The 18,623-nt window shown below is 33.9% G+C and overlaps 1 protein-coding gene across 1 annotated transcript; it reads right to left on the bottom strand.

Annotated features, from left to right (window-relative positions):
- Window positions 1-2,171: 2,171 nt before the first annotated feature.
- Window positions 2,172-17,637, bottom strand: LOC131645149 (UDP-glucose:glycoprotein glucosyltransferase-like). The gene is made up of 37 exons (XM_058915809.1): window positions 17,318-17,637; window positions 16,784-17,227; window positions 15,298-15,451; window positions 14,944-15,115; window positions 14,331-14,404; window positions 13,442-13,538; window positions 13,219-13,331; window positions 13,018-13,133; window positions 12,427-12,484; window positions 11,857-12,009; window positions 11,664-11,762; window positions 11,416-11,562; window positions 11,251-11,319; window positions 10,555-10,646; window positions 10,003-10,165; window positions 9,395-9,529; window positions 9,216-9,315; window positions 9,033-9,127; window positions 8,794-8,906; window positions 8,442-8,652; window positions 8,264-8,332; window positions 7,993-8,138; window positions 7,186-7,287; window positions 6,848-6,995; window positions 6,443-6,499; window positions 6,231-6,361; window positions 5,769-5,857; window positions 5,292-5,644; window positions 5,136-5,225; window positions 4,669-4,733; window positions 4,325-4,427; window positions 4,066-4,224; window positions 3,782-3,922; window positions 3,613-3,656; window positions 3,403-3,517; window positions 2,881-3,033; window positions 2,172-2,749 (listed from the first exon to the last, which is right to left on the bottom strand). The coding sequence occupies exons 1-37, from the start codon at window positions 17,461-17,463 to the stop codon at window positions 2,570-2,572; spliced, it is 4,896 nt and encodes a 1,631-aa protein (XP_058771792.1). The 5' UTR covers window positions 17,464-17,637; the 3' UTR covers window positions 2,172-2,569.
- Window positions 17,638-18,623: the final 986 nt, after the last annotated feature.

The raw sequence follows: 18,623 nt of genomic DNA, 5'->3' as shown, positions 1-18,623 counted from the left end.
CCACGAGCCTGTTTATATACCTCACCCCTAGTATGAAAGGGAAAAACTCAGATACACACGAAATGTTATCAAGAATACAAAACTTATCACCTCACGTGAGCTAACTCTCTCCATATCCTAAAACACCACTGACAATGATATCTCGCCGTGTGAGCAAGCCCTGACATAGAGAAAACTACTAAGGCCTCTGGCCACCCGTACCAACATAGGGGTGCCACATATTATGTACCTTTTGACAAGTACATTTGCGCCCATTGTGGGTCCCTTGTAAAACTAATATGGGCCACACCTTTCTTTACCATCACCACTTCGATACTCACCAAAACATCCACTCCTAGACCTAATTGTTCTCAATTATGGTTATTAGGAGAGCACAATCTGAAGGTAAAGAAAAACACAAGAAATGGGGAGTTTGAATTGGGTTTTCAAAATTTTTCCGTTCTTAGAAAAAAATTCGTTTAGATAAACATTAACGCATGCATAAGTCAACTAATCATAGAAATGATTACGATTGCATAAGTCAACTGTCGGTGACTAACAATAAAACATTGATCAACTCTATTAGTGATCCTTTAAGAATTCTGATTCAACTGGTCCCCTAAGAGATATAACGATCAATGTCTTCTTTAAGAATTCTGACCCAACTGGTCCCCTAAAGAAGATTTTCCCAAAGCACGTTGATAAACCTGTTAGTAATCCCTTAAGAATTCTGAATAGTGTTTGAGTCCTTTTTGAATAGAATAATGTCTTTAGATAATAATGCAACAACATATTTGAGGAACACATCTAGATATCTGAAAAAGAGTCATCGACTACACTGTATTTCACATTGAATCTTTATCAATTGATCTTTGACTATGTCTTCAGAGTAATGAGCAACAGCTCTTCTGACGAACATATCTTTGACATATGATAATGACGTGACAACTTGTATTTGATGTAGACTTTGATTCTGATCTGGAGCAGCAACATCTTGGTAGACTTTGTTTCTTCTGGAAACGCTTGAGACTTCTGAAGTAGAAGCTTGTTGAGAAGTGTTTTGGAGATCTTCTTTCTGATTCATTCAGCATTCCATGTTCCTATAGAAATGAAAGAGAGAAGTCTTTTTGACAACATTTCTGATAATTCTTTAGACAACAGTCCTAAATCATATAGATTTTTCTAATCTGCACACTCAAGAAAACATTAGAAACAAAATTGCTTACATATAAAATATATATGTTGTTATCATTAAAACTTAGAGATGAGGTGTAGAAACAAATCTTGTTGTAACACAATCCCCCATGCCTGAGGACACTAGAGGTAACAGTGATTTCAGTGTCCATGTGGAAATGTACACTACATGGACGAACTGCGCCGCCAAAATCAAATCTTAGAGGACGATGTCCATAATATCCAACAATACCAACATGAGACTACCCCCATAGAGGAGATGGAAGTGTTGGATCATCAACCACTTTTAGACAAAATATGGGAAGCTCTTGTCCCTAAAGGGTTCAATCTCCCTCCTTAGTGAAGTTTGATGAGTACAGTGATCCTTATGAGCATATCGCCTCCATTACCATAAAGATGGTAATCATCTAAGCGCCGGACTCCCTTAAATGCAAGATGTTGTATGGAACTTTCAAAGATTCATCCTTAAGATGGTACATGAGCCTACCCCAAGCTTTTATCACCAGCTATCAGGAAAGAGTCATACTTACTCTTGAATATCATGATGTGAATATGTTGAATGGCATGATTATTAATAAGTTTGACTTCCCTTAAAATATTTTTATTAACTTCCTTTTAAAAACAAATCTTTCTCTAGCTTTACCTGTTTGACTTCTCTCTATCTATTCTGCTCTCGATTCTACATGGTCTACATGTCTTCATTCTATTTGCCCAAATCACATAACTATATTTACACAAGTACATGCCCAAAATCTACATAGTAAACAACAACAAAATTCTACATTAAATCATTATTAATATTTTACACGGGCGTTAAGGTGTTAGCATAATAAAAAGAACGGACAAAAGAGAGTGCCCGTATGTAGGCTAGTATTTGTAAATTAAATGCAATAATTTGATTTTCAACGTCATTAAGCCATTTTATATCTTATTTAAAAGTTATAATTTAATCCAATCATATTACCTTAATCATGAATGTAGTAAGTATCATGCAGCCATTGAAAGAGAGAGCTAATGTAAAATAAAGTTACACTATTACATGGTAAATTTGGCATTGCTGACTCTAGCATTCTTCTCATAATCTAAAGACTTATTTTTGAAAAGAACAAAGAGCAGAGTTGGACGAGTACAGGATTGTACATAAGATTATATAGCACATACATCTGTCTACAATAATTAGATTTGAATATTCTAACACTTCTCTCTAACCAAAAATTCTTAACAGAGAAGGCAAATCTTCGTTGCATTCACTGTTGCTAGTGTTTCGTGGCATGCCAATACATTAACCAAGCACTCCTTGACAAGAAATTAAGATACCATGCAGCTATACGGTACCAACTTCATCAAATATCACATATTTTTCAAGAACTTCACATTTGTTATCGATGTGCACAAATCACAATTCTGCCTTGGATTCCAAGTCTTCTTTCAGTGTATCTTCATTAGTTGAATCCTTCAATTCATTAGATTCGTTAGGGGATTGAATAGGTTCTTGATCATCACCCAAGATTCGTGCGGTGAATGTTCTTGCCTCTAAATCAAGGTCTGGCCACTCGGATACAATTCGCCTAGCCCCCTGTTGACCAAAGTGGAGATAAGTTAATGAAGTATATTTATGCAGAAAACAAGTGAGGCTACAAAAACAAAAAACTAATATGATGCAAAGTGTCCAAGAAAGAACATATACTTCAAACAGAAAATGTTCACCTGAAGTTTGGGCTCTTTTGTCATTGGATTGTTGCACAGATCAATTGTTTTTGCCTTGGATTTTGTAGCATTACCACACCATGATTCACACCATAGCCATTCTTGTGGCAACGAAAAAATGGGCACGTTATGCTGAGCATAGTTAGGTAGATCCTGAACCAATTGAGTGCAAATTTCAGCCAAGGTCCCTCAAGAAGAGAATGCGCCAACAATGATGATGCAACAATGGAAATATATGAAAAGGATTCCATCTTAAGAAAATAATGGGTATCCAAACCCTATATCTTAATTACATGGTCAGAAAAGACCAAAAAATTTGTTCACAAAAAAAAAATCATTTTATGATACTCTTGCCTTTGCGAGTGTGTAAAATTAAACCCTTTCTATTATACATTTAATTTAAGTAATAAGCCTTCTATTCTAACTTTATGAAACGATAAATTGAGTTTATGAAACGATAAATACAGTGATTCTTTGAAAGTAAAATAAATATACAAAAAAAAAAAAAGAACAATCTCTCACCTGATCCAAGTTGGCTAAACTATTTGGATCCTTGCTAAGGGTTTCATAGAAAACTCGGAGATTATCTCCAGCAGCAGTCTCTCGGAACTTCTTCAAATCAACAACATACAAAGCACTGAAAGTAAAAGGAAATGGTAAACAACTATCAGAGTAATGATACTTATATACTCCAACTCTTTTGCCAAGAGTAAATAGAAAGTAGTTGCCAACCTAATATGATACGGTCTTCCCCGCAAATGATCCTTCCAGAAACCCTAACCAAAACAGCAAGGCAAAGAAAAATTAGCATTCGAAGCTGCACCTACATTTAATTATATACGTGTGATGACAACCAAGAGTTCATGTACAATAAATGATATTCAACAACAGTGGCATTTACTTGTCTCCAAAACCGATATCCATCCATCTCCCTATTGTTATCACAAAATGGAGTATATGCCAAAGGTCTTCCTTTTAAATCCATGTCGTATAGTTCTCCCATGTCGGTCCTGACAATCTGATCAGCATCCACAAAAATGACCTGCAAATATCGGAGGACTTTAAACACACAATTTTAAATATGCTTTTCTTTTCATTCCTTGTCATGCGACTCTGAAATTGAGAGTGGAGAAGACAATACAAATGAAGCATTAAGCTTGATACAGAAGAAGAAAACCATGATACCTTCTCCAAAGAAAGGGGAAAGATGACATCCAGGAATAAAATTTTATATGCCCAAATTATTCTCTGCTTTTCTTTCTGCTTATGCAACCAAGTAGGCCATTTGTATGTGATTAGTTCATATTCAAAACCATACTCTTTGGACATGTGGGGAATCAGATCCTGTGTGTACAGATGACAACCAAAATAGTTCAAGTATGTCAATCAAACTTGTTAAATTCTGCTTTAAATTTCCAATATAAAAGAAGAATAAATATTTAACCTTAAAAGGAGGAGAGAGATAGTTCTTTATGAACCAGAATTTAACTGGACGATGAGTATTCTTTAGAACACTTAGAATCATAATCTTCAAAAAGCGCTCATATCTGGCAATAATACATCAAACAAAACAAGTGAAGATGCATTTGTGATGATAGAAATTAAATACCTAACAATTAACAAGACACAAATGTGTCAGTTCTATAAACATCTCTTAATAGATTCTGGATCAAGTAAAACATTTTAAAACTTTTGAAATTCAGAGGTCTGAAATTAAAAAATGTTAAAAAAAGTGAAACTGAAAACCAGAATAGGAAAAAAACAAGTTAAAATAAGAGAACAACTTACAGGTGTCCAGAAGCAATTGAAAAGATATTAATTGTTTTTCCACGCCTTCCGCCTTTCGCAGTCTCCTATCGTGGAAAATAGGGTCACTCAGTTACACCTCTAGGAACTTATGGAGTGGGTTGATATTAAGAAAGAAAAAAAGGGAGAAGAAGGCAAAAAAATAAATTGAAATTCATCATATATTTTGATAATACATAATTTGGACGCAACGCAGGCTATATAAATGGTCTTTTCATTCAAGAACAAGAATCATAGCTATCTCAATTCTCAAGCCAAACATTACATAATTCAAAGTATTGAAGCATTAGTCAGATCAAAACAAAAACAATTACACCAAGTTTGATAATTTTTTACTCAGAAGTCCCTAAACAAGGTCTTCAATTAAATCTAGCAAGAGAAAAATGAATTCACGCAAAAGGAACAGAATGGAGAAACTTTTAAAAATTAAATATTAAAGTATAACTCACGGGTGATTTGCTTTCAGCATTTTTCGATTGTTCATTGCTACTGATGAAACCGGAAGCCCATTTTAGTATGTTAGAATTCCAGCTACTTCCCTATAAAAACGAGTGTCAGGATTTGCATTTGAAGTTTCAAAATATATTTAAAAAACAAGCACTCACTTTCTTATCTTGTCGATCGTCATCATCATCATCATCAGGAATGAGCAATTTCTCATCTTCCTTGCCCTTTCTTTTCACTACTTCCATATGAACTACTTTACCCCGTAAACTGTTAATAGTGATGAGTTTTGATGATTGTCTATTCTTACTTCCATCATCATCTTCCTTAAAAATATAGAGCTCAGAACTTCTACCAGGAGCAAGCTGCAAGAACCAAACACCAGGAGCAACTTTCATTTGCCAATAACCAAGATTGGCCATCACAAGGGTATCAACTAAATGGGGTGAAGTTTTGGTTCCAAGAATGAGCTGAAGACCTCGTGGAGGATCATGATCTTTCTCAGAGCAATGACCTGATTCGATGAATAATAGAGAAGAATGCCAATGGATTCAGAGGAACATTAATGCTATTTAATTACGACAACATCAGAAATAATTACCAGCCTATATCTTAAAATAAAAGCAATGCAATTTTACCTGTGAGGACAAGAGCTTCCAGTTCAAAAGCTGCTCGCAGGGTTCTTGTGTCACCAAGGTTCTCAAGCAGAATATTATCCAGGTCATGACTGCAGAATGAGAAATCACATTAAGGACTAACATGATATAATAACATCAAATGTATCTAGCACGGTTTAACTGTCTAATACTGAACTAATAACGAAGGCTATAGTTATGCCAAAACTGAAATACAAGAGAGGTCAGTGTGATTTGCTCTAATAATACTTTTACACAAGTAGACAGAAAATAAAAGTGTATCAATAGTAACAGACAATCTTGTTAAAAATGCAGCTATTCGTGAGCCCCCGCCCAATAGCTTTAAAGATAGCATGCCATGAACCAGCTCTGCTAATGGCTTGGGGCTGATACGTGGAGGCTCATAAGTGGCTTAATATGCAACAAATGTTAAGGATAATACTAATACATATAAATAATACATACACAGTGAGAACAGGCTCAACAAGCCAGGGTTCTGGAACATCAAGATTCATGGTAAGAGTCTTAGATAATGGCATGTTGGCAAAGAATGCTTTTGGGCCATTTATCGAAGAATCAGTGTTGCTAAAGTCATCCTGCAAAAGCAATAAAAACCTAAGAACCCAGAGATTAAATATCATGAAGAATTATGAATGAACGAAAAATGTAAGATATACCATTGACGGTACTACATATCTGTAATAGTTCTTCAGAGGAAGATCAACAAGGGAACTCTGGCATAAAAAGAAAAAATCATTGAATATTAGTATAATGTATTGAGATAAATTAAAACAAAATATAGCTTTTGCAGTAGAAAATTCGATATTAGGGTTAAAAAAATCTCATAAGGCCAAAGGCACTACAAAGGCTAAATTTGAGTGGAGTTCATAGTTAGGCCCACAAGGACAAAACTGTCTTTTCAAATTACAGGTATCATACATAATAATTACAATTTTCTTATTCTATTTCCTTTTTTGATCCGAAGGACTTCAGAAGAATCTTAAAGAAGGTTTAACTTAGGTAATGGAAAACAAAAATATTTAAGAAATAAAATATAAATAGAACCATAGATATCAACCGACCATTGGATTCAGTACAATCCTCATGCTGGGCTGAATGTATTTCCACAAGACTCGAAGAATTCCAGACAACTTCTGGCTGGTTGGACTTAAAGGATCCAGAACCGCATCAATATGAATGCTAGAATTTTCACTGTTTAGAATAATGGCACTGCATAGAACAAACAAGCGTAAAAAATATTACCTTCATATTTCATATAACTATATAATTAAAACTTCAGTCAACAACCCAAAAATGAATAAACCTTTAAAAAGAAGATAATATCAATCACAATTTGTGCCTTTACTTTCCTACTAACCATTCTTTCTATCTGAATTGAGTTAAGTGACTGATATATTACCTGTGTTCATCACTCAAAACCTCAAAACGAGCACTTTCTGAACTCCGCTCCCTCATAGACATTGAAGATGATACAGACATGACAATATCACTAATGAATTTGCTGCAAAAGAAATTGAGGAAAATTCGAATTGATACATTGATTGCGTAAACAGATAAAGAACCAACAACTAAAATAATTTTTTAAAAAATGATATGTCATGGGAAAAATAAAATGTTGTGGGCATTTTTATAAGGACTTAAAATATTTTAAAAAATCCTTCTCATGGACAAGCTTTAACTTCAACCATAGTAACTAACTAGAGATGTTGCAAAACACACAAACCAACTACATAAAGCCCATCAAAGTGTTTTCAAACTTCCAGTTCTCCTAAGCTAGCATTTCCATCTTAACCCTTCAAATGTTTGTGTCTAAGTCATTGAGTGGTATATTCATTGATGGCGGATGGTGGAGTGCCAAAACCCCACCATACCGTCCGTTCTGCAGCGTCGTTATAGCAGATTATGGTGGAAAAACCGACAATATCGGCTGATATTTACCATTGCGGTGAGCCCAAAAACCACCAGGTATATCCGCCATAGCGGCCATGGCACCGCTATTTGATAACACCGGGTATATTATTATTGAGCAAAAGACAAAATAACTCATGGTCCCCAAAATGCTGATTTTGATAAACATCATAAAATAATATGATAAGAGGCAGAGATAATAACTGGTCTGGATCATATACTTAGATGTAGGCTGTAGCGAGATATAACATAATAATAACCACGGGACATAAGAGACAGAGCGAAGACAAAGTGAAACCTTGTTAGCAAGTCAGGGTCAACATCTTGCCAGTTCACCTCTTCAATAATTTCCAAAATATGCTTCGTCCTCTTCTTAAGCTCTATCGATTCAAGAAGATGCAGATCAGCACTCAAAAATGTACCCTCGTCAATAGGACTAGTAACCTGTGAAACACAGTTGCTAAGGTTAACACAGGGAGGATTTACAGAGATTCTTTGAAAATCTCTTAAAATATACACACACAAACAACTGAGACATAAAATATGGCAGGAGATAAAGACAGACTTACCCTTCCATTAGTAAAGATAGCATTGACACCAGATTCAGACCCAAGGGTTGTAGACAAAAACTTCTCTGCCTGATAACAATAAGTCTCATTAGTGTAAACTTTCACTGTTACTGAACAATAAAGAATGTCACTGAAAGGCTATATTGAGTTCAGAAAAGGGAAAAGCAGCCAGAAGTACCTCACTCAAATGGCTTCTCACTTCATCAGCAGAAAATTCTGTGAGGGAAGATCTAAAGCTCTCAGATGGTAACCCGTTAGATTCAGCAAGCTTCCCGATCTCATCAATAAATGCTTGGGTCCCATCAACTTCCACAGGAGAAGTAAGGATGTATTTCTGCTGATAGACTGAGCAAAGCTGATCCAAAAAGTTTAATGCATCCTTTTTATGGCTGCATAAAACCATGCATTCATACAATAGATATAAAACTATGCGTAAACTTAGAAAAGAAATGCATAAAACTGCAGAATCAAATAGACAAATGCCAATCAATCTATTTTTAAAAGTCAACTTTAAAAATTATAAAACAGACCTATATGAGGATGTAGTAATTTCAAAAGCCTTCGCAAAAAGGAGGCTAAATAAATTTGTAGTATGATTGCCACTAAACAGAAGACCTACACGAGCATCTTTGGACCCTTCTACCTGTAGAATAATGTTCAAATTAAAAAAATAGACGTACTGAATAAGTTGCCCAACACTCTCAACTCATGACAGCCATCAGTCTAAAAGGAAGAAGAATATTCATAAGAAATGCAAATCAATATTAACCAGATAATTTAAGCCTTGGCGAAGTAACTTAATCCCACTCGTTAAAGTGATGTCAACGGCAAAAAGATGTGTCACGGGCTTCAAATCATCCATTGCTGCATTGGATAAAAACAGTCCAAATGATAAGACAAAAGACCATTGTGTAGAAATGGACCTGTTTATTCTAACATATCAACAACTTACATCCAGGAGAATGCAAATAGTTAATTCCGCTAAGTATAGATGCCTCTCCAAAAGTAAACATCGAAAGAGATATGAACCTTGGTTTGTTATCAGAAATAATCTACATCAATCAGAAACTGGTTAGCCACACATCACATTGTACAAGTTTCCAGAAAATATAAAATTTTAAAATATTATACCCGAGGATTATAGCGTTGAATACCAGCTTCTGATAGGAGCTTGTCCAATACATCAGTGTGAGATTTTATTTGTCCAAAATACACTTGCTCCTGTAATCTCTGAGTCTCATCATTTAAGGCATTTAGTAGAGCTTCCTGTTAAAATCAATTGCAATTATAATTTATAATAATTAGAGTAATTAAAGTAATACCAAAATTTAGTTTATGAAACTAAAGCTGAGCACATAAAGCAGACTGAAAGTTAAACAGGACATCAAGCACATTATAAAATGAATGTAATCCTCCACAGTTCAGGGTGTATATTATATTTACGGAAGTGGTTAACCGTTGGCAATTAAACAAGGAGAATATTTAGGGAAAAAAACCATTCATCAACAGAGAAGAAAATTCAGAGGGCAGCTAGCTACCTAGAAAAGTCTAAATATTGAAAACCCAGGTACTCATTACCTAGAAAAGTCTAAATATTGAAAACCCAGGTACTCATTACCTAGGAAAGTCTAATACCAACGGAAATACAAAGAGCAGAACTGCAGAAAGGTTTTAAAACTAATTGTTTTGGAAATAAGATGAGGTATAGGAAAATATTCAAAAAGGTCATTACTCATTACCTCAGTGGGATCAATAAAAAGTCCATTCATCAACAGAGAACATTGAATCTTAGATAAACCAAGCTTAAATACAATCTTGGAGCTTTCTTGTGACAATTCCTTCAACTCTGGCTCCTTCTTCAGCTTTAGTAATATCTCTTGAGGAGGGGATTTTACCTTTGGTCTACAGAAAATAGTGAGAATGTTTAATTCAATGATAGAACTGGATCAGAAGAGAAAGATCTTTAATGAATAATGAGTGACTGTAAATTTAAGGTGCTTGAAAGACCTACAATCTCACAACAATGATCTAATTCGATGCTTAATTAATACCATCTCCCTGTCCTCTTTTATGATTCCCATTCTAAATAACTAATTGCAGATCGTTAACAGTTACATCTGTTACAATTATACAGGGGTCTTGTCCCTAATAGGAGGTCTCATCTCAACTCCCTATCACCCATGTCTTTATGTGATTAACATATAAAAATACATAATGCTACTGAAAAATAAGGGAAGAGTCATATTAGAGAAATGTCAAACTAATTGCCAGAAAGAGCCTAAAGCACTTACAATATTGTTTCTACAAATGCTGATTCAACATGGTGCAGTTCAAGGTGAGCATCTTCTACATCATCATCTGCTTCATCGCGTAATTTGTTAACCTACAATAATATCCATAGATTTAGATGACCCGGAACATCGTCAACAAATATTCACAAACAGCTTATACGTGGTACATTCTATGTCATTTTTATCCCCCAAATACATATAATTATTAAAAAAAAAATGGGAAACTTAGGGACGAAACTGGGCGAAGAGTATATGAAAAAGAATAATGAGGCTTTTTCTTGTTAACAGGGTATGGATGAAATACTTAGGAGGAGTCTATCAATTCTCTGGCAAACTAGGTTCATGACTTTATTTGAACTAAACCCTTGATTTTATATGTTAGTGATTATCTAGAAAAATATTGCAGTTATAGGCATGGTAAAGGAAAAAATAAGTGTGAATCATAAGTGAGACAAATCAGGAAACTTGACAGATTCAGAAGTTGAACTTGGACAGTCACTTTCAAGATAGCGGGAAGAATATGCATATGAAATATAAGTGGATCTGTCAGTTTTCTCTTGATATGTATTATTCTGGGTTTAAGTCATGTTGATCTTGTGTATGATTTGCTGGTTTTTAATGTAAATAAAAGCAACAGAACAAGGTTGTAGCAACACTGTGAACAGAAGATAGATTATACTGAAAACAATTCCATACATTGCTCAAAAACTTGAAAGCCATTTCAATACCATAGTTCCCCTTGATATAGCTGAAGAGACGTATAATCTGAAAAGCAAAATGACAAAAGCTGTGTATCACAATCTGGTCAGAAAACTCTTCTAAAAAATGTGTGTATTCCTAAACTACTAAGGTGAAGATTACCATATCAGACACGTCATCCTCAAATTTATCTCCATCCTCCTTGGTAGACTGATCCTCTAACCGTGTGGTGTACTTTGAAGAAAACAGTAGAACACCAAATCTCACAGGAAAATTATTCTCATACAATGATATGATCAAATCAATGGACTGCAAGGTTTTCAAACAATAAGCTATGCAGTGAGAGATTTCACTCGGAAATAAATATAAATTACAGCGTGGAAATTTTATTCTTGAGGAAATAAACTTGCCTCAAGACCACAAGTGGTTGCTGGATCAATAACAAAAACAGCATGAAAAAGATTTTTACGGATTTGACGTAGCTGCCCAGGGAAGACTGGCATCAAAATCTAAACAATAAAAAATGAATTACATTCAGATGAAAATTTACACATAGATGTTTTGAAAATAATATTTTTGTTTGAGATTCATGAAGTAGTTGACCTCATTTAGATTGTTTCTCCACCATTTGTACTTGCCATCTTCTTCCAAGTTGTTCAGATAATGAACATGAGTAGAACGAAAATCAACACGAAACATATCCGACTCTGGTGGAGGTAAAGTTGAAAGCAGTTTTCGCACAGTGCTACGAGGAATCTGTAATTACTGGGAACATCAATATTACAGTCTATAAATATATTTACCAAAGAATCAATCAAGTGCAAAATATCCATGTTTCTGACAGAAAATATGGAAAAACAAGTTTCATACAAAAAATGGGAAGAAATCAATGTGACAGTGACACTATTAAAGTTTAACAGTCCATAGCTACAACAAAGCAATGCCATTTATCTGCCATTTAAAATTTTGTTCACAATTTTTCGTAGGCAAATATCATTGATTGATACATGACATCATATACTTCCAGTTTGTGTATAACAAACAGATTCCAACACATTTGAATGCACCGGATAAAGATTTTCATTTGCCCACTAATAGTTGCAAACATGAACAAGTTAACAGGAAAATAGTCAGTAGTAAATAGATGCCAAATGAAGATCAGATGACATTCACCTTCAATTTTGAGAACTGATCAGCCAACAGAAGATCCTGATGAACCAGGTCGATCAACCTAAAAAAAATAAAAATAGAATACCATAAGTTTGAAATTGTTCATAATAACTTACGAGGTGCAACTATTACACCATAATCATAATTTTACTTCAATTATCGTAGATCATCCTTTAGGTTTTCCCTATTTATTTAGGATTAGGAGTCTTTCATCCCTATAAATAGAAGTTTATATTTAGTTTTTTGTATCAGGTTTATTATACCATAACATAGTTTTGAAAAACTGATTTTGTATAGAATGATAAAAGAGTGTATATCATTACTATATTTTTTATTTTTCGAATACTATAACAACATAAAAAATATTTTGAAAATTTATTTAAGCCCTCCTCCAATACAAATTTTGAGTTCCCCCAAATTAGGGAATTTTTGGTGTTATGAATAAAAGCAAACCCTTTAAAACCCTCCCAACCAAAATCATTCAATTCTCTCCACCCAATCCTTCTTTTTTTTCTAAGCCCTCCCCTCCCTTCTCCTCCAAACTCCCAAACATAGCCTTAAACAATATCAGTAGAAGGAAAAAAAGCATATTACATATAAAGGTCAATCTCTTCGACACTGATTAAAGCACCATTGATTGCCATTAAAGACTTGCCAGGTGGGATCATCCGCTGGTTTGCAGTTATTTCATCTCGAACAGAATCATCAAGCTGTTGTGCATCGTAGTTCCATAAGAATGTTAGTCAATAATTTTGGAGAAATATGGTTCATATCTGAGCATCCAACAAAATTTACCTTCATGCGAGACAAATAAGAAACTATGCTAGGGAAATTTTGATTGATATCCTGCATTGACTGCAGAGGATCGGAAGCATGGACTATTCTCTGTACAGTTTGATGTCCTAGATCTGTTTCATTAAAAAATATATATTACAGCACAGTTTTTAAATCAAATTGAAATGGAAATAAATAAAATAATCAATCAATTCATATAAACAGGAAAAAAAGGTTCCCATACCTTTCAGTTCCCAGACATCAAGGGTATCTGATATGGTTGATGACAGTAGATAATCCCTGAAAGCCATGATCTCAGATGCTAACTCAGGCTTACGATCCTGCAAGTAAAAACAGACAGGTAAACTTATACTGCCTTTGATAATATCCTAGGCATAAATCTAGTAAATGCAAACAATGAAATTTTAGAATGGCATGCCTATCCAATGATATCAATGGAAGGATTCAAAACTATTATGACTAATCAAATATATATATATATATATATATATATATATATATATATATATATATATATATATATATATATATATATATATATATATATATATATATATATATATATATATATATATATATATATATATATATATATGCCACATGATAAGAAGCATATACAAAAATATAAGTATAATAATAATTTAGATGAACCCGGAAATGTTATGTCTTGAATGTGAAGGCTTATTGAGGAAAAGAATGGCAAGAAAGCATTACTGTGTATGAGTATAATCTCAAGTCTCAACTTCCAGCTGAATAGTTGACATTATAGTTTATTAGTAAAAATAAAGTAATGTTGCATGGCCGCCTTTTACCAATTAGTTCACCAATCTCTAGTGTCGTCGTGCAATAGTCATGTATTTTTCTTATGTTCTGGTTCAGTTTTTATTTTTTATTTTTTTTTCGTTTTTTACTTTGTCATTTAGTTTGGCTCTTTAAAGGCTACAATGTGAACATCTAATGTATTTGGTCTTTTCCTCTGATATTTTTAACCATGCAACTTATAATTTGGTACAAACTTTCTTCTCAAAGTGACTTATAATAAAAAGCGGAGGTAGTCATTTGATACAAATAACATAAACTAAAAACCAGAATATAGGTGAGAACGAACAAACCAGAATTTTAGAGAATATGAATCCTCTAACTTCTTGGCTAAGATCTTCGATGCGAGGATCCTCCAAAGTCACACCTGTAAACCACAACTGTATTAATAAGGGAGTTATTCACATTCACAACGACAAGTAACCTATGTTTGTTTTAAAAGAATATCTCAACCACTTTATTTGAATGAACTGTATTTAGAAAAAATACTAAAAATTTTAAGCAAAAATTAATTAAAACATGGAAACATTTCTTTTCAACTCTCTGTTTCCAAATTCAATAGCTTCCAAACTTGAAAATCAAATTCATAGCAGAAGTAGTAGACAATAAGAATTAGCACACATTACTGGAGAAAATGACATGAACGGGGATTGAGGATCGAAATAATCAAATTCTCAAGATAGTAATACAAACGGAGATATTAAACAAAAAATTTATAAGAAACAATACTGCATAGTTTCTCTAGAAGTGGCACTTCAAAACTGTTGGCCAAAATTAAACAATGAAAAGGAGAATAAAGAAATTATCATCAAATATCGCCGACCTAAAACAAAATTGCTTCTACTTACAAAATATAACCTAATGTAGTAGTCTGCATTCAAAAAAGCATGATAATCACACTCCAACCTTTTTTAATTGCACTATCATCCATGGCCTTATATTCCATATTCTTTAAAGCAAGTTCAACACCATAACCACCCAAGTTTACTGTCTCGCTCACACCAACAGAGCCACAGTGGCCAGTATGTGCTTCACATCCAACTGGCAACACCGATCTCAGAACATATTTAACTTTTCCCTAAAAATATTCAGACAACATAATTTGTGAGGGCAATACATATATAATCATTACAATATTGTTTGTGGGATAATTTGAAAAGGGAAGTTTTAGTAAAAATATTCACTTCGCTGTGGAAAAATCAGAAGAAGCGCTTAAGAGTTGTTATCAACAAGTTAAGATAAATTATCATTATAATTAACCTGTTTCGCAGCCTCAAGAAGAGCAACATGAAACTCCTTAAAGCAATGGGTCCCGAGAGCACCATAAAGGATAGCAACTGGACTCCCAGAAGTTGAATCAAAATGAACATGATCAAAATCAAACACCGTAGGACTTTGAAACGAATCACCCACCCTAATGACAAAAAGTTCAAACCTCGGTTAGAACTCATGCAGCTCACAATTACATAGATATTAATCAACAACAATCTTGAAATAAACCTATATGAATTGACTTATTTGAACTTATCTCCTAACATAAACACCTGTGAGACTGTTTGAGAGCTTAGTAAAACCGCTTATGATACTAATGACAAAAAGTTCAAACAATCAAACCTCAGTTGGAACTCATGCAGCTCACAATTACAAACATATTAATAAACAAAAATCTTTAAATAAACATGCATGAATCGACTTATTTGAACTTATCTCCTAACATAAACACTTGTAAGATTGTTTGAGATAGCCTATTAAAACCGCTTATGACATGCTCGCAAGTTGTTTTAGCTTATTTCCATAAGTTCTCCATGATAGCTATGAAAATATGTTACAATTTATACGAAAATAATTTAACTTTTTTTTTTATCTTTTGTTGTAGAAATAGTTTATATATAAACACTTACTATTATGATAAGGGCCTACGGTATACGCAGCATTAACATCCAATTAAGTTGTACTTAACTTTTTTCATCTTTTGTTGTAGAAATAGTTCATATATTAACACTTGCAATATGATAAGTTCCTATGCAATACACAGCATTGAAATTCAATTAAGCAATATGATAAGTTCCTATGCAATACACAGCATTGAAATTCAATTAAGTTATTTATGTATAAACCCTCTCAACACTCGCTATATGATTAGAGCTTATGCTTTAAGCAGCATTAGCATTAAGGTTCAATTAAGTGTATGTTTGATTTAGCTTTTGGAAAAGCCAAAAGCAATTTTAAAGGTATAGAATTGATTATGGAATGATTTTGAGGTGTTTGGTTCTTCTAAAATAGAATTGATGCTGCCTCTAGAATTGATTCTCCTTGAAGCTAGAATTTGTATCTTTTGAGTTTAAACGTGAATTTTACTCTGAAATTTGTTGTTCAAATCAATTTTACATAAAAGATATCCAGACATAAATCACTTTACATCCAACTCACTTTTAACCAGAATCCTACAAAATCAATTCACTCATAATCAATTCTCCTCACCGCAGAACCAAACATTCATCCAACTCAATTTTAATCAGAATCAATTCTACATATAAATCCACTCAGAATCAATTCTCATCAACGCAGAACCAAACACATACTAAGTTGTTTATAATGTATAAACACTGCTCTCAACACTCTCAACACTTACTATATGCATATGATAAGTGCTTATGCTACAAAAAATTCAATGAAGTTGTTTATCCAAACAAGCCTAAAACAAAAAAGCAATACATGATAAAGAAAATAGTACTACAATACTCACTGTTGAGAATCATGAGGATTCCGAAGCCAAGCTTGCAACTCCTCAACATCGAAAAACAAATGCTCACCAGTATCAATCCAACAACACTTCCCTCCAGGACTCTGGAGACTCACACCAACACCAAGAGGATCCAATCGAGTATTATTGCTCTTCGTTTCAACAATCTCATGATCATGATGAATCCACGGAAACGACGCAAGCGAATCAAGAGCCAATTGACGGTAAAGCGCAATCGTAGGCGAAGCCGATCTCAAAATTAGGGAAAATTCAAACAATGACGCTAACGGTTCCGTTAATAGTGAACGACCTTGTTCTAGAATCTTCTTAACACAGTATTTAGCTGTGTAACTCTCATTAACATCAGGATTAGGATTATGATTAGTATTAATCCAAATGTCAATGAAGTTCCAGAAGAAGTGTTGCTGTTGTTTAGATAATAACTCGCTGTTTAAAGACAAAAAAAAGAGATTAGTTAGATGATTAGTTAGTAGTTAGTTAGATGGTGATTAGTAAAACGACGACGTATGTACGTACCTGGCTTCTAAGAGAAGAGGAGTACCGGGCCATTTAGCGTTAAGGGCGGTTTGGACATTTTTGGTGTTTCGATTATCGGAAGCAACAAAAACAAGAGAGGTTGAAAATAAGAAGAGAAGGAAACAATAACGAGATCTAAACCCCATTTAGTGGAAGATTAATTAGGGGATTATCATGAGATTAGCATGGATGAGATGAGATTTGTTTCTCTGCACTGGTCTTGGTCACTGACTCAGTGGTTTTCAGGTCTTGTTGTGGAAAGAAAAATGAGTAATAGTGAAAATGAAAGTGAGAAATTGGAAGTGATGGTGATTTGCCACGTCGTTAGTATTGTGACATGTTGCTCTATAGTTATTGGTTCTATGTATGGGGAAGTGGGACATAAATATCCAGCTGGAAGTTTTATAGTTTAACTTAAATGGGCTTCTCGGGCTTAGTTCGGTTTGGTAGATGAGAATTTCTTCCGGCACCCATCCAATTAAACCAACCTATACTTTCACTATATACAATTTTATCAAATATTTATAATAAATTATGATATATGATTTTATACCATTTCTTTAAATATTTGACAAATTACAATCAAATGAGATTTATAAAAAAATAAATTGAATGTTTATTTTATTTTTTTATTGACTTATCGAATATGAACTATCAATTTTTAAAAAAAATTCAGAAAGTCACAAACATACCGAATTTATCAAAAAATCTAGTAGTGTTAACTTTTTTTTATATAAGTCTACCCGATAGATATGAACTATTGAATATTTTTAAAAGGGGTTATGCTTAGATTCTGTATCTTTGATAAATGGCATCTACTTTGACGTCCATGTGATCAAAAGGAGTAGCTTTGTAAAGCTAACCTTTTTTAGGGGCTTTTGTAGTGAGTTCACCAGCGCTTCCCCATGAAATGGGCACAACCTTAATAGGTCTTTAAAATTCTCTCAAGCGTCAAATAGAAACTCCTCATCTTCCTTCCTGCCTAAAGTTTGATATCTCACTTCTAATTTGTGCAGTCTTACTCAGCAAAAAATATTGCGCGAGAAATGCAACTTTTAGTTCACCCCAATTTGTTCTGGAGTTTGCAGGAAGGGATTGTAGCCACGCACGAGCTCTATCCTGTAAGAAGAACGAAAACAATCTGATTCGAATAGCGGCAGGGTGTTACCCTAGGATTTCGACTTACTAAATAAATGGGCAACTAAGGCCCAAAATTGGCAAGTGGGCCTCAATTTGGTAAAAAGGCCCTAAATTGGTAATTGGGCCTCACGTTAATATCTACATTACCAGGTGGGTCAAGGCGAGT

This window comes from Vicia villosa, linkage group LG1, assembly GCF_029867415.1.
Source record: "Vicia villosa cultivar HV-30 ecotype Madison, WI linkage group LG1, Vvil1.0, whole genome shotgun sequence".
Taxonomy (NCBI): Eukaryota; Viridiplantae; Streptophyta; class Magnoliopsida; order Fabales; family Fabaceae; genus Vicia; species Vicia villosa.
Note: the sequence above shows the minus strand (reverse complement) of the source record. Positions and strands in the feature narration are given on the sequence as shown.